Source organism: Cygnus atratus, chromosome 6 (assembly GCF_013377495.2).
Source record: "Cygnus atratus isolate AKBS03 ecotype Queensland, Australia chromosome 6, CAtr_DNAZoo_HiC_assembly, whole genome shotgun sequence".
Classification (NCBI taxonomy): Eukaryota; Metazoa; Chordata; class Aves; order Anseriformes; family Anatidae; genus Cygnus; species Cygnus atratus.
The window spans coordinates 6842971-6870896 of NC_066367.1; the positions used below are offsets into that span (position 1 = coordinate 6842971).

The window sequence follows — 27926 nt, forward strand, 5'->3', positions numbered from 1 at the left end:
TACCCCTGCTCCTTTCAGTGAAGTGCTCCACTTACAGATGACCACAGTATAAGGCTCTGGAGCAATTAAAGCCACAGCCCGTCGTCCAGCTGCTGCCTTGAACGCTCTGCTTTGGAAATAAGCTTTGCAGGACTTCAGTGGCAAATGGTTCATAAGGAGAACATGTCTTGCTCCAGGCTTCTTGTGCCTAGCATTTGCCTGTGCTGCATACAGAGGAGCACGAACACTGATCTGGGTCCTGCAAAGTGACCAGGGAGCAGTGCATCATCCTTTACATTTCCTTTACATTTGCTGCTGAGGTGATGGGCGTTATTTCCCTTGCTGGTATACTTTTGAATATCCCAGCTTTGTTTGTGTTTTTGTATAGTCTGTGTCTATTCGACACAATCTTAACTTGGACAAAGGCAGCCTTGAAGTCAAGTATATGGGGAAAACTTCATAGCATATTTCCATTTATCATTGCTTTCTCCTTCTTATTTTTTTAATTTTTATTTTTTATAATGGAATCATTTTAAAGTCATCAAATTTGTAACATCGTACCTTGAATACAGCACTAGGGAAAAGCTTTGAGTCTATAGATAGCGTTCTGTGACGTATGCTGACACAGACGGGCTGGTCTGCAATCACCACATGCCTTCAACATTGGCCTGTGGGACTGGCAGCAAACCAGCTCCTGCAGGTTTGAGTTCTAGATCCACACACATTTCTCCAAGCCCAGCCTTGCCACCTGCCCCTGTTGCCAGCCATGCAGTGTGGAGGAGGGTTCTTGTGATTCCCAGTGGTGTCAACATTTGCTGCACGCTTCTTTCTCCTCTGCCAGTCGTGTACCTGCCTGGGATGTGCAGGGCAACTCTGTGACAATGAGCAGTGATCCAGTAAAGCGCTTTAAGCATGCACTTCGCTCTTAGCACTTAGAGGAGTTCCACTAGTCATTGCTGCTTCTTCCATAATGTTTTGGGTGGCCTTGGACTCCTCTGCTCTGAACGTGGTGACACCTAGCTGGAGATAGGGGTGTCCTGCCATTGCTGTTCACATGTTGTTTAGTGGAGCTGATAATATAAATGGCTTAAAAAAATATTTGTTCTTGTGTTGTCTCCCAAGTGATTAAGAATACATTTCACATAAGTGGTTTTAATTTTCATAGAATCCAAAAATCACAGAAGTTCATCTACAATACTTAGGAAATTCTGTGCTAAAACTTGTCAGGAAATGACACCACCTGAAAGGCAGGAAAGCCATAGAGAAGGCTAAAATGTTTTCCTTTTCTCTAGCACACCTTGTCAAGGAGGGTCTATAAAAGTAGTTTTTACTTGTATGAGATCAATTTAATTAGATTAAATGGTTACTTAATTTAGCTGCCCTGCCTGCTTGTTCTGTAATAGGGCCTGATATGTACAAATGTAAACAGTTCCTAAATATAAATTATGAGTGTCTGAAGAGCAGATGCTCATGAGTTACCTGTTTCCAGCTGAAATTATTCAGTTAGCACAGGTGCATTAGGCTTGTCTTCAGACTGCAGCTTAAGAAAGCAACCCTATCCAAGAAAACACTTAACAAAACCTGTGCCAGAGCCCCCTAGGGAGCTGAAAGCTAAATATCCACTTACACATCATCAGTAATGCTTTCCTCAGCCAGGGCCTTAGTCCCAAAGGGTCAGCATCAAATGTCCCTGCAAGCTCAGGCAGGCACAGCTGTGTGCACGTCCTGGTGATTGCTGCAGATGGCAGGAGAAAGTGAGTGGCTTACAGCTCTTGGCTGTTTAGGCTTCTGAGTGGAGCTGTTGGGTCTTTTGGGGTGGACCAGCATGTGTGCTAGGACAGAACTGGTCTCCAGCTATCAAAGAAAACTTTGTGGCATTGAATGACCTCTTAAGAACAGTTGAACGTACAAACTTAACAGATCATCCTTGAGTGCCTCTTTATGCAGGGAGCAGAGTACTTAAGAAGGGTCTTAGGAGCCTGATTAACGTTTCTGCTCTTACTTTTTGGAACAGGCTGTCCATGGTGATCCCACCATGCCACAAATCTCGCTATGCCACATACTTTGATGTGGCAGTGCTGCGCTGCTTGCTGCAGCCCCATTGGTCTGAGGAGGGCACACAGTGGTCACTGATGTACTACCTGCAGAGGCTGAGGCATATGTTACAGGAAAAGCCAGAGAAACCACCCGAGCCAGAGATCACCCCTTTGCCGAGACCTCGCAGCAGCTCCATGGTGGCTGCCGCACCCTCTCTGGTGAATACCCACAAAACTCAGGTAAGCAGCTGCCATCAGTTGAATAAAAATCAAAAAAAAAATAATTAAAAAAAAACTAACTGTTGTGGCGATGCTGGGAAGCGGTGGCTGGATGACTAGTGAAAAGCACAGCTTTGGTATTGGTTAAAGTGCCCAGAGGTCAGATGTGTGCATTGATTCAGAAGGAGACCCTGGGAACAATAAGGGGTTTGGAGGCAGAATCTGACTCTGAGCTGGTGACTGCTGAAAGCTTGAGGGCTGTTTTAGGATGATTATTCTAGGGTGAACAGTGATAAAATTATTTTTTAATGTGGTAATATACTAATGTGTTTGTCAGAAGAAACCAGACTTGTTTTACTGAGCTCTCTTTGGCATAACCCCTCAAAAGAGAGAAAAGGAATTGCTCTTCGTATAGCACTGCACACTTCAGGCAAACGCTCGTGTTATAATAGCAAAGTAGACTTTGAAAGCTCTGGCAGTGAGCGAAAGACCTCTGTGCAGTTACTTCTTCTCCTGATGTTAATCTTAGCGTGTAACTCTTAGTGTGTACTCTTTGTATTTGCCAGCAAAACCTCAGTGGACAAACTGTCCTAATAGGTGTCAAAATTTATTCCCTATTTGGCTGGAACAGAAACCCCAGACTCCTGACCTCAGTGCAGTAAAGATCTCTGTGTTAGAGCGTAACTATTTTTTAACTTTTGGGTAGCTTTTAACTTTTGGGTAGCTCATGGTTGATCAAGGGATAAAAAGGGGATGCAGCTGCAGTTTCAGTTAATCTCCTTGTTGATTTGTGATACTTTTAGGTTGTGCACTCTTTCTGTCATGTGGGCCTCTAACAGCAAATTCTGAGTTGGTGGAACTGCCTTACAAAATTTAATACAGTAATACAGGATTCTATTTTTGCAATCTAATTTTATGACACAGCTCAAGTAAGAGGCTCTATCTTCTGCTAATGTTGCTGTCAAATGTCTTTTTTGAGTCAGAACTCTTAGAATTTTTTGTTTTTTCTTAGAAGCCTTGTATTCAGTGTTCTGGCAGTTTTTGATCTGTCATTTTATAAGCATAAAGGGCAGAATGTCTTTTCTCCTGTACAGCCAAGATACTCATAAGACAGAAGACAAGCATAAACAATGTAAATAATAATATTTTTATTTTTAAGTCTCAGGATTTTGTAGGCATTCTCATGATTTTTATTAGGGCTGGTGGTTACTTGTGATTTTAAAGGCTCAGCGGTGGCAGTATTGTTTAAACTGTTAAATTTTAGTGTCATTTCTATAAAATGTTGCCTGTTTTATCCCTGTAAAGGCTTGACATATCTCCATAAAGGCCAGGTGATACGAATTACTATTCCATCTTAATCTACCTTTGCATGGGGATTTTATAGGATTGCTGTACAAGTACAGAAAATCCTCATTTTAATATCCTCTCCTGGAGGGAATGCTGCCTAAGTAGAACAGTACATTGGAAGATACTGCTGTTGAGGTGGTTCACTCTTTCCACCCTCGTACTGTTTCTTTGCCCTCGCTCAGAACAGCCCAGTTATTTTGCACGTGAACATGGTAGCTACTCGTGCAGCAGGACTGCAGTCAGTGGTTCTCAGCACGCTGGCAGCGTGCATGGGGTTGTCCTCTGTAGGCGCTGTTTGCGTTAGCATTGTGCTGGTTCTTCTCTGTGCAATAAGACACTTTCCTCCTTTCACACACTTGGCTGTTTCTTGCTTTTTCAGGATGTTTCTCTTGCAGAAGATTTCTTTACTCAATTGCTCTTCACGAACGTTTTTCTGTTAAATCCATTTGGCAATTCCACTGGGTACTTTCTGGCTGTTAATGTGAGGACTCTGTCCAGGGCATTCTTCCCTCCAGGGCTAGATTTGATTGCTTTTTGTAACCTCTGTGTCAGTCCTGTGTATTTTTACTGTGCTTCATCAAACTGGAATCCTGTTTAAAAAGGTTTCCAATTTGTTAAGCAGAACAGCTGTGATGGAGATGGTGAAACAGCCTTCCTGAAGCTCGTCTCCCCCCTTCTTTACAATTCTGAAGGCTGAAGTCTGTGCAACACAGACACCATTCCCTACCATTCATCCTGGCTGACTGTAGGCACTTAACTGAGGTTCTTAAATTCAGTCTCATCACTCAAGGCTCTGTGCTAGTCAGAGGAGAGAGATCCACCTCCAAAGGACTGAGATTTGTCATTTCTTTCTAACCGCACAAGAGGTTGTATGCTGAGACTTTACCAGGTCATCGGTCAGACACAGGGATATGCTTAAAAACTTCTTTTTTGATCAGGATCTTAAATTCCAAACTAAATGTCATGTTTTCTGCTCACAGGTTGATGAATACGTTCTCAAAAATATCATCACTCTGTGTTTCAGTGGGATAGGTTTAAAGTGTCACGCACAAACTGATAAAAGACAAAAATAGCTGCATGCAAGGCAGATCAGGGACCAGCAGATTTTTCTGACAAATCCATGTTACTTATGTTATTCTGTTGTTTATCAGGGTAACTTCCTGCATTTTCATAAGCCTCAGCAAAACTCTTGCACTTCTTGTTGGTTTCTGTGTGTGAAGTGACATTTTAAATATAATCCGGGGCTAAAGAAGTTGGGATCATGTGTTGAGAGAATGCAGGAAACATCCCCCATATCTTGCCTAGTAAAATGAAGAGCAAAGTAGGGAGAGATTCAGTGCAGCATGCCAGTGCTCCTTGTTGCATAGCAAAAGGGTACTGGCTGTGGTGTGAATGAAGAGAATACTGGGTTCCTCTGGAAACCGACTTTAATCCAAACAGATTTCAGAGCTGGCAACACATGATGAGGGAAACCTGCACTGTACCTGTATGCAGTGAATTGGTGTAAGGACAAGTCTGAGAAATGAGACCTCATGAGGCTCACGAACATCTACAGTCTTGCAGTAACGTTGCAGGGGCGAAGAGCCAAAGCTTAAATTAAACATTAGACCAGTGCAGCTGCAGTGACTCACTGCAGTGCTAATATAAAACCAAGAGTCTCAAGAGCAATACCTTGAGAGCTGAGAGAAGTACTAATGAGCTGCTATCTTTACGGTCGTGCAGAAGGAAGGCAATAGAAAACAGAACAAGATCTAGAGTAGCAGCCCCAAAACTATTTTACTTTCTTGTGCATCATATGCATATCATGAATACAAGATAATGTACTGCACAGAAGCCATAGCTACATTTTTCATCAGTCTTCAACAGGAATACTAGCTTGATTCATTAAAATAGGTCACATACCACACTTAGGTTAAAGCTAATTCTATAACTTGCATTTTTGTTGCTTGATACCTATCCTAAGCAGTTTTTTAGAACTGGAACTGTCTTTCTGTGTGTTTATATGCTTGTGTCATGGTGTAGGTCCTGATCCTCACTTTGTCCTTTTGGTGACCATAAGCCACCTAATAAAGCATCGATTTAGTAACTAATGGACAGAGGGTAATGAATCAGAATTAAATGCATATGTTTTCCAGCCAGAAGGAGCCAAAGAGCTGTGAAAACCAAGAACCAAACCTTACGGAGTAGTTGCTGGCCTTGCTGTTGAGAGAATCTAGGGCTGAATCTTAATTTGCTGTCTGATGGATTTTGTGTATGACTTCTCCCGTGAATCTTTAGTCATATATGCAAAATGATTTAAAAGCATGCCTTGACTGAATGTGACTGAAAACAATTGTGAAGTGGAATCTTTCTATTGTTGGGTCTCCTTCATTCAAGTTTTGATAAAAATAAACAGGAAGGATTTGAGGGTAGTCCTTGACTGCTATGAAAAGTCTCCAGAGAATGTCTGGTCCCCAGTAATCCCAGTAATGCAAACACTGTAACTGGTTCTTAAGGCTTCAGCTGCAAAGTGTCACTGGCTTCTGCAGGACCTTCATGTGCATAAAACTGCACACTCCTGTGTGTTGCAGAGCCAGGATCTCTACCTTTTTTTCTGTAGGAGTCTTCAGCTATAGATGGCATATGGCTCTCTGGATTGGAAGGGAAAAGGTGTTTTAACGTGACCAGTTGATCAGCATGAGCTGTCTAAAGGGGAAGCAAGGCAGAAGAGCATCTCCATTGGAAACAAGCTGATATTTAGGCAGATGAAAATTATCCTGAGGGAATTTGGTCAGGTCAGCTGCACAAACATCTCGTGGAAAGTGGCATCAAATCTTTAATGAGAACAGATGGTCAGGAGCTGAGCTACCTTTTGTAGCAAAGCCTTTCCAATACAGCAGGCAGCTGTAATGTATTCTGCTCAGTGCAGAAGGGGAGCAGAGTGCCCTCTACTGAGGTGTCAGTAAATTAGTCTGGCCGTTTTCCTTGTCTTAGAACGTTCTGTGCTTTAAGTTGTAGGGGCTTTCACAAATATGAGAAGAGAACCATGATGCGGACAGATCTTGCAGCACTGTTATTACAAGTGAGGGATGCTTACTGGTTTTGAAGTCTTAGGTTGTTTTAGTAGGTAAATAAAATTAAAGATGAGTGCTGCCTCAGTCCTGTCTTCCTTCCTTCTCCCACAACAGCCCACAGCAAAAACAGGCTTGTAGCATTCATAGAAAGTCTTGTAGTTACAAAATTTTGTATCAAAAGTACTTTTACAAATCAAATCTCTCGAGGGGACAGTGCTGCTCGTTACAGCTCAGTTCCAAAATACGTGATTAAGAGCATACATCATTAAGGTCATATTCTCTCATAACTTAAAACATTTCACAAAAAGCGGCAGCTATAACTGCATATAAATGTAAACCAAGGCATCAGGAAGATCATCTGCCACCCAAGGCCATACTTGGGATCAGAATTGGAGCAGAGCAGACCATGAGTCTTCTGTCCCACTAGACCACACTGACAGCAATGCCCGAATCTCTTCTGTGGCAGCACAGTGTGCTGCCCCCCTTTTTTTTTTTTCCTGTTTATGATGACAAAAATGTTAGGTCAGTAATTCTAGGAAATTCTAAATGTTTTTATTTATTTTTCTTTAAATGTGTGAATGGTGTTTTCTGTGATGAACTGAATGTCCTTCTCTGCTGTTGTGCTTCTCCTATGACAGTTCTTGGATGCAGGTCTTCTATTAAGCTGCTTATCGTCTAGTTCTCATTGTGCTTATTGTCTTGTTTTGGGAGCTGCAGGATCTTACAATGAAATGTAACGAAGAAGAAAAATCACTAAGCACGGAAGCATTTTCCAAGGTTTCACTGACCAACTTGCGTAGGCCAGCAGTTCCAGATCTCTCCACTGACCTGGGGATGAACATCTTCAAAAAAGTGAGTGGAAGAAAATTATACTTAATCAAATTTTCCAGTGATTCAGCACCTAAATGTTCTGCTAAGTAGCAAATGAAGGTCTACTTGGACTATACATACATGCTGTATGTTAGATTGACATCTTTTTTTTTTTCATTGGGAGTGATTTTGTTTGTAATTACCTAGATTTTTATGTGCACTTTCCAATCACAATACTAAAACCTTTATTCAAATAGTTATCCTGCTGAAACTGCATGGAGGAGGGTACTCAAACAATGCAGTTTAATGTCCAGATTTTTAAGTGCTGGTTCTTGCTGTAATTCCAGATAGTTCAGTGAAGTTTTTCTGATGTTTTTATGCTATGAAGCCCTGGGTTTGCAACCATCCAAGACACTTAGCAGAGTTTTGTGTATTCTGCAAACCCAGCTTTCAGGTATGAACATGCCATAAAATTTTAAAAGGGCATTCATCCCATCCTATGGGAAGACTGAGTTCCTTAAAATATTTATATGGTCCCAGAGTGTAGATAGTTCCTATCATAGTGAATGGCGAAGACAAAAAGCTCAGCGTGTACGGTTACAGCTGGGCCATATACCTCTTTTACTTTTTTTTCCTCAAATAGTAGTTGAATGCCTCAAAGCCTCTACCTGCTCTCATCTCTGCTCATTTTCCTCCTGCAGTTTAAAAGCCGCAAAGAGGACAGGGAGCGTGAGCGCAAAGGGTCAATTCCTTTCCACCATACTGGGAAGAAGCGGCAACGGAGGATGGGGGTGCCCTTCCTCCTCCACGAGGACCACTTGGATGTCTCGCCCACTCGCAGCACTTTCTCTTTCGGCAGTTTCTCTGGAATTGGAGAGGACCGGCGTGGCATTGAGAGAGGAGGATGGCAAACCACCATATTAGGTGAAGCATTTTTATCTCTGCCCCAGGTTCTGTGTCATTTCTGTCCTCAACATTCAGAGAACGGCAGAGGCTCTTTGTTTCTCCATCCATCCTATTGCAACCTTATATACCCAGTTCTGTTGACAGTATTAAACACCTGCTTGCAGAGGTGGCAACTGCACTGACAACAGACCTTGAATAACTTACACTTTCTTTACTTCACTTTTTCTCTGAGAGCTACCATCATATAATGTAGTAATAGCTATTGTAGCAACTTGTATTTAAGCAGTGCAGTCATGACTATACTTTCTCCTGAGTGGTAGGAAGCATTATACAACTGCAGCTTAAAATAGATTTGAGGAATGGCTGCATTCTTTTCTTTTAAAAAGAAATCTCTGGAGAAGCAGCAATATGGTTGTTAGATGCATGACAAAAAATGTTCAGTCTTCTTCAAGTGAATGTTGGATACAAAATAGAGTATTGCCTCAGATAGTGAAGCGTACCAGGTAACTGTCTTGATTTTTGCAAAGATGCAGTGTTTAAATTTAAATATGGGCTTGTTCAATCTTCCAAGTTCACTCAGCATTGTCTAGGCATGGTTTCTGTTCCACAGACTTACTCAGAATGTCACAGATTTTCATCCTAGCATACTTTCTTGGAGATGGTACAAAGTAAAAAATGATTGTCTAAGGCCATGCCAGAGCATTCTCGTGTTCTTAGTTTTTATGTCAATGGCCCCCTGCAAGATATCCCACTATTACCTGTTTGGTTCTGCTTCACAGGATCCTGGAAGGCCTTGACTTCTGCTGACTCCAGTCATTCGGTTTCTAACCTCAGCTACTGTCTCTTGCCTCCAAGCACTTCTCAGATGAGTAAACTAAATATCAAATTCTTGTCTTCACCCTAGGAAAGTTCACCAGGCGGGGGAGCTCTGACACAGCAACCGAGATGGAAAGCCTAAGTGCTAGGCATTCACACTCTCACCACACTCTTGTCTCTGATCTGCCAGACCACTCAAACAGCCATGGAGAGAACACAGTCAAAGAAGGTAAATCTAACACATCAAGAAAGAAACATTTCACTGGAATATGAACTCTAAGAATCTGCGGAGGTGTTACTGTTTCCATGTATGAATATGTGACTAATTGTTTTTTCCTATTTTTTTCTGCATCTCTTGAGGTCTGTCTTGTTCTATGCAGAAACATCTTCCAACCCTTTCATGTTTACCTTGTGCAATTTATCCATAAATAAATAAATAAATAAATAAATAGTCAGCCATCAGCAGGGAGAAGAGAAAGGGTTTGGATTTTTTTGCCGTACCATAACACAGTGCAGACCTTTGGGCAGAAACTTGGAGTTGCTTACTTCTGTGGTTTCATGGGGAATGTTGTGATACTTAATGCCCTTTGTCAGTCCTCAGTTGCTCGAATGTGCTGAAAATACCACTTTTTTCTTATTTTTCTTTGGTTCTAAATAGAAGCTAGGCTTTCAAATTTGCTCAGTCTCCTTGGGCCTGTCTGTCTGGGAACCTTCTACAGAAAGAGCAGTGCCAGTGTGACCACTATGGGAGAGACCCTGGTGGGATGAAGTCTATTCCAGAAGGAGGAGTCTTTCTGTTGGCAGGACAACTCCACCTTTGTCAAACATTAGCCAAGCAGAGGAAAGTTCTTTTCTGTCAGCAGAGCTGTCTGCACCAGAGGGCTTTGCTGGTGCTGCTTCTGCTGCCTAAACATAGTGAATTTTTCTCCCTCATGAGCAGTGCTACTGGCAAACCTGGCCATGGAGGTCAAGCCTCATTTTAGGCAAGTGCAACCCTAAACCTTGATGAGGGAACAGAAAATCACAAACCCCATGAAGCAAGGCACAGTGTCTGCACAAGCTGTCAGGTACCATACCTAGGAGGATACTCACATGTTACACGCTGTAGCCTTATGAGCTCTCAAAGATCCTCACTGTGCTCTTTTAGCACAGTAAATATGAAGAGTCAGAGAGGATGGATTTGTGTCAGCTCTAATCTAGCATGGGAACATCTCCTTCATCTCTGCTCTGTGACTCTGGGGCAAAACTCTTCTCTTGGATCAGTTTTATGAAGTCTCTGTATACCTGATCTGCATTTGTTCTGTAGGAGAGTAATCCCACACACGACAACAGCTTTCTGACCAAATATTTTCTAAAAAGTAGTTATATGCAGTGCATCTTTTCCTGGTTGCACCCCAGGTACAATTGTCCTGCAACTACATGAACAATAGGACATATCACACTATTTTCAGGGCTAGTATACAACTTTGAATGAAACATTCTGTAGTTAAAGGATAAGTACAAATATTACCTTTTGGTTCTGTTTTATGTGCCCAATTATATTCATGCATGCTGGCCATCCATAATTTCCTACGTGTTGTCTAATTTCCATGGCCAGGAGAAATTTGCTAATAAACTAATTTTTCTGGCTGGCATGCAGTCAGAGATGAAAAATTAGTTATGTCCTATGTAGCTGCTCAAGAGAAGTCATGGACACATGCTGCAGGCCTCCATGGATGTAAATTAAGAGTCTTTAGTCCTCCTTCTCTGCCTCTGTGCATCCCATCCAGCAGTCAGCTCTGCCAGTGATAATGAAATAAAGGTGCAGTACAGGAAAAGATATTTTATGTAGGTCTTAGTAATGGATTTTTGTTACCCATTTCAAAACAAACTAAGCAAAACCTCAATGAAACAAAAAAATAGCTAACCGTAGGTAGTCATAAAACTTTATAGCTCAGGAACAAAGTTTCCTAATTCCATATTTTCACTATTGTTCTCTTCACCATATAAATGTCAGTGATTGCCATTAAAAAGTCACACATGCCAGCAAGTAATCCTGATGTCACATTAGGTACAGCAGTTACTTCCTGCCCTAATCATTGACCAATTTGTAGCCCAGTTCAAGGTAATGCCATTGACCTTAGAACATTTCTCTTAATAAAAAGCTGCTCGTTCAGTGCTGGCAGGGTTGCACAGGTTACGCAAAGGAAATGTAACCACCGCTCTGGCAAGTTGTTATTTGCAAAACGTAGCTAGTCCACTGTTGAGTCAGTCCTTGAAGACTACTTTCAGATTTATGCTATTTTATTAATTAGAACACATTAATTAGCCTTAGACAGAAGTTCTTTGTTATTCTGTAGCCCTGTTACTGTACTGCCTCAGAGAAGGTAGTCCAGTCAACACGTTGGGACGCATGGGGTCTTTCTACACTACAGAGTGTGTAGACCTACTTACAAAGCACTAAGCATAGGAAATTACTCATACCATGGCCTGGAGTTCATCATGAGTTGTTAACACCACAGTGAATCCTTGATAAAAATTAGCCTGTGTTGCCAAAAGGCTGTCACTGCCTGAGCTGACCAATTTAAAGTTAAGCTTAGCTATGTCATGATGTCCTTCCTCTGGGCACTGTGAACTTAGATGCCACACTGTCTTTCTCATCAGTCATTTTTACATTTTGGAGATGGTTTAGGCTGCCACGGGTAGTGTTAGGAGCATACAGCTCCATTATTTTTTTTCTAACTGGTATGATGAGATCTTTCAAGCTGGTGTGACTTAGAAAGCTGTTTTGAACTGGTGCTGTTCTTACCCTACCTGCACTCCTGCATCCAGCTGCAAAGTCCTTCTTCTTCCCCTTGCAGTGGTGCAGCTGCTTCTGACACCAGGCACTTCACCAGTAGAGAGAGCAAAGCTAGCCAAAAATCTAATCCCCCTTTTGGATTAAATTTAAACTGTCTGAGCTCACTGGTCTGCTTAGCTGCCCAGTAGACTGAGATCAATGTAAGCTGCCATGGAACTATCCTGCTAGAGCAACATTGCTGGTGTTCTACTGTGCAGTGGCTTAAAGGACGAAATGAATCTTTGCTTTCATCCCTGTACCCATGATAGGAATTAGGAGGCTGTTTTGCCTTTCGGCATTACAAACTGCATTAAGAGCTGCACCCTTCTTGTAAATAAGCACAGCCTCTATTTGCCGTGTTATAACTCTAGAGATGGAAACTCACAGGTAGCCATTTTCCTCCCTGCAGTGCGGTCCCAGATCTCCACCATCACGGTGGCCACCTTCAATACTACCCTGGCCTCGTTCAATGTGGGCTATGCCGATTTCTTCAGCGAGCACATGAGGAAGCTTTGCAACCAGGTGCCCATCCCTGAGATGCCGCACGAGCCGCTTGCGTGTGCCAACCTCCCGCGGAGCCTGACAGACTCCTGCATCAATTACAGTTGCTTGGAGGATACGGACCACATTGATGGAACCAACAACTTTGTCCACAAGAACGGCATGCTGGATCTCTCGGTAATTGGCAAGGAATGAGGAAAGCCAGGTCCCTCTTCTGTCAATATAGCTGTACCATTGAGATCAGGGTTTTGACGGGCTTTTCCTCCACCTCTTTATATGACTTCTCTCAGCTGTACATAAAGGTCAGTCAGATACATTTGTGCATATCATAAAAGCCTCCTCTGAGATACTGCAACTCCTATTACTCCTTGCAAGGAGTGCATGTGCATGTGGAATGCACACATCAAACCTTAAGTGATATCATTTACTTGCTGTGTTCCTGGAGCATGCACCAAATTCCCTGTAAAACAGTATAAAACTGAATAGCACCTTAACGGCACCTTAAAACTCACCTTTGCTGCATTTTCTCATGATGACTTGACAGCTCCTGGTGCACTGAAGCAGTGTTCTCAGGCTCACAGATGTCATCTCATGGTTTACCTTTCTGCCTGACTGTGCCCAACCTGTGGTTTCTTGTCTACACCTAGATTGTAGGCTCTTGGGATTGAGGGTTGTGTGTTTTTCATTTTGAGTTTGTACTGTGCCTGCTGTAACGAGTCTCTGGTCTGTGACTAGAACTCCAGGCACCAAATAGTACTAGGAAAGCAAACAAATCTAACTGTAAATATGATGTTTGAATCTACCAGGTGGTCCTGAAGGCTGTTTACTTAGTCCTGAATCATGACATTAGCTCCAGGATTTGTGATGTGGCACTGAACATTGTGGAGTGTTTACTTCAGCTTGGTGTGGTGCCATGTGTAGAGAAGGTACGGAGGAAGAGTGAGAACAAGGAAAATGAGGCCCCTGAAAAGAGACCAAGTGAAGGATCCTTCCAACTCAAAGGGGCTGCTTCCGGAGGTTCAGCTTGTGGATTTGGGCCTCCCCCAGTCAGCGGTGCTGGAGATGGAGGAGAAGAAGCAGGTGGTGGAAGTGGTGGAGGAGGTGGAGGTGGAAGCGATGGAGGTGGTGGTGGAGGAGGAGGGCCCTATGAGAAAAACAACAAAAAACAAGAAAAGGTTTGTCTTGCTTGCCTTTATACCATTTTGGAATGTGGTGTTTGTTAAGATAGAGGATGTGTGTGTATGCAATTGCCCTTCTGTTTTCCCTCCTTTTACTTTGCACAACAATGACAATTTAGTTTGTTTTCTTCTGGTGCTCGCCAAGGTTCTGCTGAAGCAACATGATTGGGAATTTAAGCACTGTAACTACTCCAGTGAAGCAACTGCCAGAAGCAGAGCTTGTGAGCCTTGCATGGGCATTTTCAGTATCCCGTCAAAGTGCCTGAAACCCTCAATCACAATGATTTTTGGTTACTATGCATGGCTTATAAGAAAAAACAGAATCCAGCATGTGAGCACAGTTTTTCTTTGATGACCAGAAATCATAAATTTTTCAGTATTGCTGTGAGAATTGGCCAAGAGGAGCTTTTGCTGACCTCCAAAGTTGTGATTCATAGTAGTATAATACTGAAGGCATTTTAAAAATGTTGTTTTTCTGCCCAAGCTAACCAGCTCACTCTTTTCAGGCATATTTTTTTGAAGTAAGTGCTGAATAGTATTCACAGCAACATGGAGGGGCCTTTGCATTTATAACGTGGCTTTTTGACAGGAGTTGAAAGGGAGGGGGCTAGTCCCCTATGCAGTATGCATTTTAAGAATAACAACTTTGTAAGGAAGTGTCTGGGAGGAGAAATGGACAGCAATTTTTTAAAAGTAAAATGGTAACAAAATGCCTGTGGTTGTGCTGGGGTTTCACACTGACTTTCTGTGATTCTCAGGATGAAGGTCCATCTGTCAGCACCCATAGGCTGGCCCTCACAATGCTGATAAAAATTGTCAAGTCCCTGGGTTGTGCCTATGGTTGTGGAGAAGGACACCGAGGGCTCTCCGGAGATCGCCTGAGACACCAGGTATTCCGGGAGAATGTAAGAAAATTAAAGCTCATTAAAATGTCCCCCTTGTACTTTTGACATCAGCTGCTGAGATTGCTGTCTGCCCCCTCTGTAGCTTTTTCTGTACTGGCAGTAGATGTGTTGCTCTTTGTCTGAGCTCACAGACTGTGTTGCAGCCCAGCTGTAGCAGATTTTCATATCTCATGTTACCTTCCAGACCATGGGGCTTGCTAAGAGCACACCTGCGACCCAGGGTGCTTCTCAGCACCCCAGTGGATAGGTTGTCTGAAGAGGCACACAAACATTGGAGCAAAGCTCCATGTGTGCTGCTCTAAGTCGTTTTTTACATTGGTGGTACGCCAACACAGTATGCTGTTTACAAGAGGTGCCGCTATTTTGGGTTGCATATCTGAATTGAGAAGTCCAAGACGTCGTTACGTCCATCTTCCCTAATGGCAATTATGACTAGTTGCCGCTGGGCTGCTCCATAAGCTCCCGATAGTTGGAGTGCACTGTGCTTGCAGGCATATTCATGTACTGCGAGGAAGCAGAAGGCTCGTGGCTTGTTGAATGCCAGGGTGAACGGTTACCATTGATTCCTTACACTTCTGATTCTGCCAAAGTTGAGGCAGCGGAAAGCACCCAGGATGTAACCCAGACATTTTGACCTCATCTGGAAGAGTTTGACTCCCTGAGATCAGCCCAATGCACTGTCAAATGGGAGCCTTCCAAAAGCTTTCTCCAGCACATGCCTCCTCCTTGCCTTCTGTGCTTGCTGCAGAGAACTTTTTTGATGACTGTAATGAGAATTTACCCCCGTCCACACTGGGGGTGGGAACCAGGTGCTTCTCCATGGCTTTGGTTAGCCTGAGCCATGCCAACAGAGCTGTGATTTGGTTCTGGGATCTGAGCTAGATGGCTCAGAGCTGGATTGACTTGTTCCATATCATGCACCCTTCTTCTGTTAGCTTAACTCCTGGTTACTAAGGAGCCTGCAGCAGTGATATTAATTGTGGACACAGGGAGACTCGATGGGGTAAGAGTCATGGTGGTAACAGCAGAAAGGTTCTGTACAGAGCGCTGGTTGAATATACACCAATATTCGTCAAGGTGTCAGTTAAAGCTTTTACATTGTGTTGAAGCTCAGCCAGCAGAACATTCAGGCCTGTGCATAACATTAGGCATAAATGAACAGGTCTCTTGGAGCCAAGGTTCTTATCAGGCTCATTGAACTGAGGTCTTTATGGGGAGAGACTTTCCTATGTGTCAAAGTCTTCTGCTTTTTCTGTGTCTTTGTCTGGCCAGACTGCTTTGCATGCACCATTTGTGTTGACTGCATGCACAATCACGTCTGAGTTTACTAGAAAGCTAAGCACCCTTTTATAGGTAGCGGAAGAGTTGATGCTCCCCGTAGAGCTGATATTTCAGACTCACTAATTCCATCCTGTTTGGGGTCCCAGTAGGATGGATACTTTTCTGATAAGAAGTTGACAGTTAATAGCTTTTAAATATGAAGCTAATGTTTTGCATGATATAAATTGGTCACAGGGTGCAGGTGCATCAAATGGCTTGGGTCTGAGCCTTGGCTGAAAGTCGGATGCTTGAGGCTAAGAACTTGTTTCAAGGCAATAAGCCTTGACCGAGGTGGTACATTCCTCCTTCATTCCTGTTCAGTGGGATTTTACCTTGGCGGAGGAGGTGGGAAGAAGAGAGGCCTTGAGGCCTGGCTGGGAATGGCTTCACCACCACCTCCAAACAGTGGTACCCATACTGGTCCACTCTCGCCTTGTGCTGAATTTCTTGTTTGCTTCAGAGGCAAACCTTGTGTTCTGTTACAGGACCTAAACCTTCTGGATCCTAGGTTACTTTAGACAGCACAGCAGAGCACTTATTTAGCTAGAGCAGAAAGGGACCCCAAAATACCCAGCTGCTATTAGCGAAACTTAGACCCATACTTTGATGTGATGTGATTTGATTTGATGGATGTCGTTGCAGGCTCAGAACTGCCTCACAAAGCTGTATAAACTGGATAGGATGCAGTTCCGGCAGACCATGAGGGATTATGTGAACAGGGATTCTCTCAATAATGTGGTGGATTTCCTGCATGCTTTACTAGGATTCTGCATGGAGCCCGTCACAGACAGTAAGTACAACTGGCATCAACAACACTCACTTGAATGTTCCTAAACTTTATGGTCAGAAAGAAGCCATGTCTTTTTCTTGGCCTTTAAAAAAATAAAAAATAAAGGTGAATTTAAATCTTCAGAATATACAGACCATATCCTCAGCCAGCGCAGGTCAGCGGAGTTAGAACTCCTCAGATTTGACCACCTGGTGATCTCATACCGTGAACTTGCATTACCCAGTGCACCTGAAATTGAAGGCATCTCTTTTGATTCATCCTACCTGTTGTTCATGGCTCTTGAAATAAAATATTTTCATTCAACTATGCCTCAGGAAGGAACTTTGCTATCTCATGACATGACCAGGCGCCAGCTGAAATGGCCTGTTTAATCCAGGGTTTATTCTGAATGGAGATATATTTTAGCATTAAAACCCTTCATGGTGCCTCAGGTGAGGCAGGAAAAAGCAAGAACAGATTGAAAAAGCAAGCATATGAACACACAGATGTGCATGCCTACAATACAGCTGTGTGTGTGTGCATGTATATGTTTTTTATTTTCTTTTTTTAGTTAGGAAAATTATTTAGGATGCTATTTAAATGACCAGACATTTCTGATTGGTCACTGTTTATGACACTAATTAACAGTGATTGTTTACAGAATAAAAATAACTGTTCCCAGGTATTCAAGGAGTCTGTCTTGTCTGTTAGCCTCTCTCTGATCACAGGCATTTCAGAGAGAGCATCAAAAAATCAATGTAGCAGGCTTTTGTGAAGGAGATGCCCATGGAAAACTTCCTCAATATTCACTAATTATTGACATGCTTATGCTTTGAAGAGTGACAGCTCATGCAGCTTTTGAAAGTTTTTCCTTTCACCTGAAAACTGAGATGTTTCTTGTCATATGAACGTGTAATGCTTTTTTGAATCTTTGAGAGCTTGGTCTCCTTATTCACCTTGCAAGAACAGCATTCCTCTAGTTCAGAAGATTTTCTTTTCATGGGTATTGTCACTTTTCCATTTAATCAAACATCTCTTATTCTTTAGAATAGTAAATAGAAGTGCTGGAGGTTTTCTTCAAATTTTGTGTCTTATTTTATACATCTCTAAGTGAGAGATGTGGATAAATGGAAGCCTGACTTGTTCTAATCTTCTTGATCCTGTTTCATACTACTATTTCTGGGAAGATTTCATCATTTTCATTTATTTTGCACTTCCCTTCTGCCTTATTTTTTGTGAGGTGAGATTGCCAGAACTGAGCATAAGATTTTAGACAGGGACCTGCCCTTTTCTTGTGTATCTAAATACCATAACAATTAGATTTAAGCCATCTTTTTTAAAACATTCTTAACCAGGGTGTTTGCTTGTACTTGAATTTCACAGACAAGGCTGGATTTGGGAATAACTTCACCACAGTGGACAACAAGTCTACAGCACAGAACGTGGAAGGTATTATTGTGAGCGCCATGTTCAAGTCGTTGATCACTCGCTGTGCTTCTACTACACATGAGCTGCACAGCCCGGAAAACCTGGTAAGCAGCTGATTTCATATCTGCAAAGTTACTTTTTCACTTGGGTGTGACCAGTGAGGCTTCGCAGTGAAGAAAGAATTGACTGTAGTCAAATACCATGAGCATAGCAAGTTTTTTTTGTTGAAAGCTTGTTAGGAAGTTCCTAGGCTGGGAACTTTCAGAATAATGCAGGCTCTTTTGGCAAAGTTCACAGACTGAAAACCAGGTCCTGTAAGTCTTCACTCCACCTTCTTGACCTCAGAGGTAGAGATGACTTGCCACATCACAGATCTGTATGAATGTTCAGAACTAAAAAGAGCCTTGAGTGTAGGAGTAGGCTGGGGAATGAGTCACTCCTCTCTCTTCCCATGATGTAGAGCTCTAAAATAATTAAGAAAAATTCCAACTGGTTTTGAAACAAAACATGCAGTTTTTTGCATTATGCTTTCCCTCCCACCCCTTCACTTGGCTTTTTCATGCTTTTTAAGGTTATGGGCTAGATGAATGGGATAAAACAGGCTTTAAGCCATCTTTGCAGCTTCCTCATCTAGCCTCTGATCCCCCTACATTTGCTTCAGCCCACTGCAGAGCATGTTCCATAACAATAATGCTCCTCACTGCTTCTTCAGAGTACACTAAATGGCAATTTTGCCAGCTTTTGATCTCAGCCCGAAAACACAAGCCCTGTGCACGGAGACATCAGACAACAACCAAAGGAAGTAGTGGCCTGCTGAAGTACCTTAAAAACTATTAGTTCTCACTGCTTCTTCACAAACTGCAAACTGAATTCTCTTTTCTTCTCATGATGTCGTGCTACCCAGGGCTTGTACTGTGATATCCGTCAGCTCGTCCAGTTTATCAAGGAGGCTCATGGGAATGTCTTTCGGAGAGTAGCACTCAGTGCCCTCTTGGACAGTGCTGAAAAGTTAATACCAGGAAAAAAAACAGAGGAAACAGAGCAAGAGCAGAAACCGTCAGGGAGCAAAAGGTTGGTGTCTGGGAGGGAGAAGGCTTAATTTGCATATGGCTGTATGACTATATGCAATGAACACAAATGTAGAAAGTCCAAGGGCTTGTGTGTTTTCTCTTCAGAGCTTATGCTAGTTCCTGATGCACAGAACTGTCCTATGGCAGCAGCCTTCTTTAAAATTTAATGAACTGAGACAGTCATAGATTTACAACAAAAGATGCTAACCCTTGCATAGAAGATGTTGAAGGGAACAGCACAGTGGACACACTGGGGAGAGAAAAGGCTAAAAGAAGTAAAAAGCATAGTGTCAGTCCCACAGCACTGCGTGAACATAGCTTTTAATGTGTGTCACATCCTGAGGAGGTTAGTGTTGCTTATCTGACAGGTAAACCCTGGTGTACAAAACAAGTCCTAAAAGAAATCTAAACCTGACATGTTTCTTTATCAAAAAGAAATTTTTTCATATGCTTTGAGGCTTGCCTTATTAAAATGCTGTGAAGGAGGATTAAGAAAGCTGAAAAGCTCCTTAAAACCTTAACTTTGCCTCTAAGGGCTGGTGCCTTTTTCAAGAATGACATACAGATTGGCAGTAAGTTGCTGAAGAGATGGTGCATCTCTAAAGCTGTTTCAGTGTTCAGCAGTACTGATTTCTGTGTCGTGTAGCTGTGTGATGACCACGAGATGGACCATCCATTCACTTTAGCTGATGATGTACATTGTCGGTATAGGTCCGAGGTGGGAAGCATCATCATTGAAAAAGGTCAGGCATCAGCTGCACCCGATGAATGTCGCAGTTACATCTCAAGCCGCCCAATGCAAACTCCAGAACAGTAAGTAAATATTATTTCACTGCATTATTGCCAGCAGCCTCCATCTGGGATTACAGCATTGCATATTAGATAACTGGCATATAGATAACTGCTGTAAGGCATTGCATATTTGAAGTCTCTGCTGTCCAAACAACCGTGCCGTTTAATATTGAAGTAAACTTAATTGGTATACCTAAGAATTTTAGAAAATTTTATGAATAGCTACTGGTCTCCTAAGTTACTTTGGACAAGTCTTTTAACTTCTCCGTGCCTCTGAATACCAGTCTGTCTTGTTAAAGTGCTTTGAGATGCACTGTAAGAAGACATTGCTTGCCTGAGTTCTGTTATTATGTATTCTCTGGCATTATCTGAGCCTGCAAAGTCTCTCCCTTGCTGAGACTGCAAGGATAACAGAAAGGCCTTTATTGTGCAGAATTATGGCAAGCTGTTCTTCTCTGAGCCCTGCCACAGCCATAGGAGATTGCAAGAATACAGCAAAATATGCTGTCCCCATTCCAATAACTTAATGAGAACTGTGACTCCAACAGATTCACAAATGGCTATCATGATGTTCTAAAGCTCTTCAGTACACACACTTGTAGAAAGCACCAGTGTGGTCTTGTCAATACGGGTCGTTTTGACCTAAAGAAGATGATTTGCTTTTCACTTGTAGGAACAGAAAATTGGAATGACCTGTTCAGTGGGCAAGCTCTTCAGGGTAGAAAAGATTGTTATTATGTGCCCTGAACAATATTGAGCAAGTTGTCAAACTTGATTATGTCCCACTGAGAAGAGTATGTTTGGAATTCAAAATGTAACAACCTCAAAGAATAGAGAGGTCAGGAGGGGGCTGTGGGAAGGAGGCCTCATTCGCCTGAGCATCCAAACTTCACTGAAGTTCAGTTCGTGATCTGCATCCCTTTTCTTCCAGTGATGAGCAAATCCAAGGCGCTGTTCTGGGACGCAAGGACTTCTGGCGAAAGATGTTCAAGTCACAGAGTGCAGCAAGTGATACCAGCAGTCAGTCTGAGCAGGACACATCCGAATGCACCACTGCTCACTCTGGAACCACTACGGACAGGCGCTCCCGCTCCCGTTCCCGACGAATCTCCCTTCGAAAGAAACTCAAACTCCCCATAGGTAAATGTATGTCTCTTCATGTTCTATATACATACTGCATGTGCAGAGAAACACAGATAGATATATCTGTCTTAAGATATATTGTAACACAGTTCCTTATTGTCCAAGTATACTCTATATTCTCCCAAGACAAGGTGGGGAATGCTGCACACTCTCTCCACTTTGCAAATGGAGAACTGAGCCAAAGGGAAACATACCCAATCTGCCAAAGGTAGCAGAGAGTATCTGCGGCAAAAGAGAACACGCAATCCATTTCTCCAAAGTAGTATGCTAGTAGCTTAATCTTCCAGGCAGTGCAGAGAAATAATCCAAATAGCATTTGATAGATAAAACATGCATCATTTACAGATCTCAGAGCCCAGCCTTGCATGGTAGTTAATGCACGTAACATTAAACGGTTTCCTTCCCTTTCCTTCCCTTTTCCTATATCCTGACATGGCTATTTCAGAGGATATGTGCACAATTGCTAATAAATCAATTCTGTTTGGAAGCATTTTCAGAACTGTTCTGAGTAGCTTATTCTGCAACAGGGAACTGGCTGAAGCGCTCCTCCCTCTCTGGCCTGGCTGACGGGGTAGAAGATCTCCTAGATATCAGCTCTGTTGACCGTTTGTCTTTCATCAGGCAGAGTTCCAAGGTAAATGCATTAGACTCAGTTGCAGAGAGCTTGTAAGGACAGGATCTGACTGTTTGTAGCTGTCCAAGGAAACACTCTAATCAGGGTTGGCATTGTAGTCAATCTGACAGAAGTCTTCAGAACAAAGAACATCAGAATTTGGTACTGGACTTCAGCACTGTAAGGGAGTCTCACATTTAGGTGTCTGTCCACTTCGTAGAGCAATACGTAAGTATTTGTGTCAAGTATAAAGAGTACTCAGAGTAAGGGCAAGGAGGAAAGTATTTGTCCTGGCAATGGACATTACAGCACTGCTGTTCTCTGAAAGCAAGAATGTCTTTTTTATTTCCCCCCTATACTCGTAACGTCTTCTCCACCCCAGTCCTTGCACAGTAGAGAAAAAGAGCGTCTACATCATAGGATGTGTGTTCATTCTTCTACCAGTCTATTACTCACTTCTGTCTGTGAAAAAGCGTGGCAGAGCTCCACCTTTTGCCATTCCTTGTTGCAGGATTTCCAAATCCTGTCTGTCTCTAAATGCTGATGCACTACCTTCTGCAGCAGATGCAGCATGTCATCTCCTCCAGCTTCATGCAAGTGAGAACATTCTTACGGAAAACAGCAGCTTTTCCTCTTATCTTTAAATAAAAATGGTATTGACTGGAGACAAGCTATATTTGGGCACCTTTTTTTTATTTTAATGTGTAAGCTGTCCTGTACTTTATAATACCGGAAAAATACTGAGGAGAAGCTTTAATGAAGCACTACCAATATTTGGTATAACATTGAAGAGTATGATGTTGTTCCCAGGGTGTTTGGGAGATAAGAGTATAGTTATCTGATAATGAAGTTCGGAATGCAATCTTGGTAAAAGAGGATAAGGTCACAAAGTGTTAAGACCTTGTCAGGAAGAACGATGGAGCTGATCCTCTGCACAAGGGGCATGGTGATGATGGCTGTGGTATGTGAGTAGTTCCTTGTAGACTCTTCTGGAATGCGAAGAAGACTGGGTTAAACCTCCGCTGTACTTGTCTGTCTTTGTTCTTTGAGAGAGAAATGCAGGCCCTGTCAATACACTTAAGTTTTAACTGTTGGTCACGTTTCTCCATGCTTTGTGCCTTTACAGCCTCATGTGAAAGACCAATCCTTTAAGCAGAAAGCTTAAAAGATTAAGTGCTTCAGCCTACGTAAGTCTGTGCAGACCCACTTGTATTGCTATGGTGATCCACTGTACTCCTGCACTGCTGTAGATGCTTTGGTCTTCTTGCTTAGACATGAGATGGTGGCGTGGCACAGCCTGACCTGGCCCTCTGTCTTTGCTCAGGTGAAGTTTACCAGCGCAGTGAAGCTGTCAGAAGGAGGGGGGCCAGGAGGTGGCCTGGACAATGGGCGAGATGAAGAGGAGAATTTCTTCAAGCGTCTTGGTAAATGGCGCACCTGCCGAAGACACCCATCCAAGCTTCATCACACAGAAGAAAAAGATGGTTAGAAATCAGGGTTCTCGTCTCCTTTTTTCTTTCTTTTTGTTTTTTTTTAACCTCTTTCTTTCTGTATTTCATCCCTTTCCCTTTTTTCCTGCTTTCTCCATAGTTTTTGTATCCATTCTTGCCTTCTCCAACTTTTTAGTCTCTGTAACTGTTTTCTTTCCCTTCCTTCTTTCTTTTGTTTTGATTTAGAAAAACCTCTAGCAAAGTCATTTTTTTCCAGACGATCCAAATAAATTATGCAAATACAACATTTGGGCTTCTTAAATCAAATTGAATTTGATCAACACACTTGAAAAATTAATGCTTGCTTCAAAGCACTGATTCAGTTTGAAATTAGGTGTGTAAATCTTTCATTGCCTAATATAACAATGGGTATTCCATCAGTCCTTTTGTTTTTTGTTTTTTATTTTCCAATTTGTGGCCATTTGACAGTTTTAGCAAAGATCAGCACTGATGAAATGGAAAACCCTGCACAAACCTTGTTATAATTATCTCTTTTCTTCTGTGTTGCATGTCTAGTGTCTGCATACCATTCGTTAGGGATGCTGTCCCTTTTTCTTAGCACACAACGTAATGATAACACTACTTTTCCTTTCCACAAAAGTATATTTAATTGCAATGCATTTTCAAAATCAGCAATGTTTAAAAAGTGCCTTTATGAATAATATGAGGTCATGATATATTCTCTTTTCAAATGTCATGCAGCCATTCACATGCTTATGTCCTCGGCTCAGAGTTCATCTTTGTTGTCAGGAAGACAACCTTGTATCTTGAAGTTCTATTCCTGTTTTTCAAAACAAACAAACAAAAGCCTCCCAAAAACACATGAAAAAGTGTAGCTTTTCTTTTTCACCATGACCTCTGTAGCTTTACATTAGCTGGTCTATTCTCTGGCGTTATGTTTTTTATTTTCTGACATTACACTTTGGCACTGCTTTGCATGTATTTTACCATCATCTGTCCCAGACCTGCCATGCAATGTGTGTAAGCCATTGTTTAGGCAAGTCGTATTAGCAAAGGATGAGCATGTCTCATAAACTGGTCATCATTCCACCACTGCAGAAACACTGGTGCTGGTTTTCAGCCCATCTCCCAAGTTAAAAATATGTTCCTCTAGAAGGAGGTTGCCTCAGCCCAGTAGCTTTTTGTATTGTTTTAGCTGAAGGTGAAAACCCTGACAATAGAATGAATTGCATTGTTTTCCTCATCCACTACTTTGCGCTGAAGCGGGTGTGAAATGCTTCCACCATCTTTTGTCCCAGCTCTTACTGGGAACAAACGACTCAGGCAGCAAGATCTTTAGACTTCCAGAGCTGTTTCTGTGGCGCTCATATTGTGATTTGCTTCATATTTTCTTGCAGGAAATACTGTTTTTTCACCGTGACAGTGCTGATTTTTCACCGCTGTGAGTTTGCTTTTGTCTAGAGTGCTTTTGTCTTGATTTAATCACACAAACTTAGTCTTGGCCCTGTGAGCAGCAATAGCCTTGCTCCATGTGTGTGGCAGATCTTAAATCTGTATAAAACTCAGATGACACATTGGTTACTGACTTCGTCAACTTTGGAAGTGTTGTCCACATTTCAGCCTTCTGTGAATAACATCAGATTTTGTCTAATCAGTGGCAAGAACTTGAGACTTTTTATATACCTGTGAGAGAAGAGATGTACATGACACGTGCTTAGTTTTGACATACAAGTGCATTAGAAATGGGATAATAAAAACGGTGCAACTTACCATTAGCAAAAATATTAGTTTAGTTGTACATACCTGTGTGTATGTACATGTACGTGCATTTTGAAATCAATGTGAGGCCTTTTCAGGTGGTTTATGACACAGTAGAACAGGATCATATACGGTGCTTTCACATTTGCAGTGCTTCTGTGTATTCCATAGAAATCAACATGTTTTATGTGTTTATGGAGAGGAAAGCAGAAGCCTGTCGAGACAAATGGGTGTACTATTAGATCCCTCAAGGTATGACGCTGAAGTGTTGTTTTGGAACATATTTCTGCCTTCCCATTCCTGACATTCATGATGCTATGCCATTACTGTGCTCATAATTTTCCATGTGGTGCTTCCTCTTGTGTTTTTGGGTTTTTTAACACAGCAGGCCAAATTTAAAAAGAAAACACAGAAAGTAAATATACAGATATTTTAACATATAGAATAATTTGTCACATCATTTATGAATTGTAATCTTCATTGTGATACATCATCTAGACGACTGGAAATTCTGTCTGTGTCAGATATGTATGTATGCATTTGTGTGCGTGTGTATGTGTTTGTGTATATATCTGTATGTGTGCATATGTATACATATATATACACATAAATATATGCACATTCATGCATAACAAATTGTTTACTTTAATGATCTTTATACTAAGAACACAGCATATATACGGAAGTGAGTTACCGTATGTTTACACGAGAGCCTTGCTGTTTCTTCAGACACTTACTGAAGACATTTTCAGTGGCCATAGAGGTTGCCCAGGATGTTCAAGCCATACAGTATGGGCGAATCACAGCACATGCTTGCTCCAAGGGACGATCTTGCATCTACCCTGGAAGGAGCTCTGGGGGGGCAGGCGCTTGGACACCCAGTGTCCTCCTATGCTGGAAAATGATCTTGAGGCTCACTGGGTGAGATTCCTGCAGGGTTGAGTCACTCTAACGCTTTGTAAGCCAGAGAGAGCTCCCCTGCTGACAGCAAGGTGTAGCAGAGGACAACCATCAGCTGCCTCTGAAGGTTTCCCTTGCAAAGCATCAATGGAAGTGCAAGGCTGGGACTGCAAAGGGCTGGAGTGATTGACTCTAGGTAGTACCACTGAACCCAGGTGATCTTTATATAAAGATCTTTATAGTGGGGTGTTAGGGAGGTGCCTTAGACAAACCTTTGTTTATCAGAAAGTCAAGTTTCAGTTCTTTATCTCATAACAGGCACAACCCTAATAGGGCTCTGCCTATGAAACATTTTTTGTACCTCAGACATGAGTTAGTGGTACAACAGGCACAGCAGGAAAGCTCAGGGAGGATTCTAAAGGCTGTAAGGAAACAGGAGGAGCTGAAAGAAAAGGGTATTTGTGCCTGCTTATTTATGTAAGTGTTCTTCCTGTTCTTTCTACTTTTTTTATTTGTTTGTTTGTTCCATTTTGATGAAGTATTTCCCAACGTAGGAACATTTTGTTTACTGGAAAACTATGTACAGCTTCACTGAGAGAGAAAAACCACAGATGTTGTAAAGAAGTCTCTTGATATTTGATATCAGGGGGAAAATGAAGATAACACATTGCCATTTTCTGTTGTGACTATTTGTAGTGGATAAGTGCTTTCTAAGTAATGCTGGGAACTGAAATCTCAATTGGACTTTGAATTTTCAGTCATTGTTCTTTCCTGATGAAGGAAAAGTCACAAAGTTCTGTAGAGCTGACATTTTGACTCTTGTCTTCCAAACCCGTGTTTAAAGCAAATCTTGAATTCTTCACTCAGTGTTGTCTTCTTCAGTGCTTTACCCTTCAGTATTCTGTAACCTTTTGTACTTTCACACCTAAACAGAGAGAGTATTGTAGATAAAGACAAAAAGCCCCAGAAGCTGACTATTCTTGTTTTGGCCAGCCACCTTGGCCTTAAAACTTATTTCGTGATTTCTCATCTGTGTCTTTCTGTCACTCTCTCAACTCTGGGTACAGACTGCACAATGATCTTCTGCATTAGGAAGCATTAATTCCAATCTGCAATGGGATTTGTCGATCTACCATGTGACCTCAGTACATGGAGTTTGAAATCATGCTTGAAAGAAGCCCTAAAGGGAATCGCTAACTTAATTCTCAATGCAATACACTTTAAGGGAGAGAGGCTGGAATGATGGAAGACACCTAGAAACAGAGTCCAGTCTCACTTTGGGTTTTCTGGTCATTGCAGAAGATGTATGCATAAAAATTAGACAATATGTGATTTCCACATGGAACATTTATAATATATACTACTGATTTTTATAACCTATTAGATGATATAGTATTACTTAATATATGGGCAATTAGGTTTATGTATGCTCCACTTTACAGTAAAGTTTGAGGCTGATAGAAAAGCAAGTAAGGTAGGAGGGTATTCAGGAAAAAGATAGAGTAAGCATGATTTTCTGTATTAAAGAAGCAGGGAGGAAGGCTCATGTTCTGGTTCACCTATGTTGGAATAGGTTTGGGTTTTCCATGCCGGTTAGGGTGGCATTGTTTTGGGCAGACATCAGCGTGACCAAGACCAGAATCTGTCTTGCTGTACACCTATTTCATGGAAGTCATGAACAGTGTAAAAATGGCCCTGTTATCTTCAAGTTAGTACATCAAGGTGAGGAAGGGATTTAGACCAAGACTGTGCTCCTCAAGATTTTTGTACCACTATTTTAATTGGTGAGAGACTGTGTTCCTTTCTCCCTACCCCTCCCTGCAATCCCCTCTGTACTCTTTACGTCTTTAGGTTGCCATAGCTTTGATGATCATTTGACCTCCAACCAAGAAGGAGGAAAATCCAAGAACGTGGTGAACCTGGGAGCAATCCGCCAAGGAATGAAGCGCTTTCAGTTTCTCCTGAATTGCTGTGAACCAGGCACTATCCCCGATGCCTCCATTTTGGCAGCAGCCCTAGATCTTGTAAGTCATTCTTTGGTTTGTTTTTACCTGCTGAGCAAGAGCATGTGCATATGTGGTGGTCCGTTGTCATTCATTGATGTTGGTCATGCC

At 42.1% G+C, this 27926-nt stretch overlaps 1 protein-coding gene across 2 annotated transcripts in view; it reads left to right on the forward strand.

Moving 5' to 3' along the window:
- Nucleotides 1–27926, forward strand: part of UNC80 (unc-80 homolog, NALCN channel complex subunit) — a 130484-nt gene that overhangs the window by 16557 nt on the left and 86001 nt on the right. Inside the window, exons 8-22 of one of the 2 annotated variants that reach the window (XM_035565888.2) lie at nucleotides 1994–2255; nucleotides 7352–7486; nucleotides 8146–8368; nucleotides 9255–9395; nucleotides 12394–12662; nucleotides 13292–13660; nucleotides 14422–14568; nucleotides 16531–16678; nucleotides 18041–18189; nucleotides 18990–19156; nucleotides 19867–19968; nucleotides 20879–21093; nucleotides 21618–21724; nucleotides 23028–23127; nucleotides 27664–27836. In XM_035565888.2, the coding sequence (XP_035421781.1) occupies nucleotides 1994–2255; nucleotides 7352–7486; nucleotides 8146–8368; nucleotides 9255–9395; nucleotides 12394–12662; nucleotides 13292–13660; nucleotides 14422–14568; nucleotides 16531–16678; nucleotides 18041–18189; nucleotides 18990–19156; nucleotides 19867–19968; nucleotides 20879–21093; nucleotides 21618–21724; nucleotides 23028–23127; nucleotides 27664–27836 (2707 nt within the window). The remainder of the gene's footprint in view (nucleotides 1–1993; nucleotides 2256–7351; nucleotides 7487–8145; nucleotides 8369–9254; nucleotides 9396–12393; nucleotides 12663–13291; nucleotides 13661–14421; nucleotides 14569–16530; nucleotides 16679–18040; nucleotides 18190–18989; nucleotides 19157–19866; nucleotides 19969–20878; nucleotides 21094–21617; nucleotides 21725–23027; nucleotides 23128–27663; nucleotides 27837–27926) is intronic. The other variant, XM_035565879.2, reaches the window with a different exon arrangement.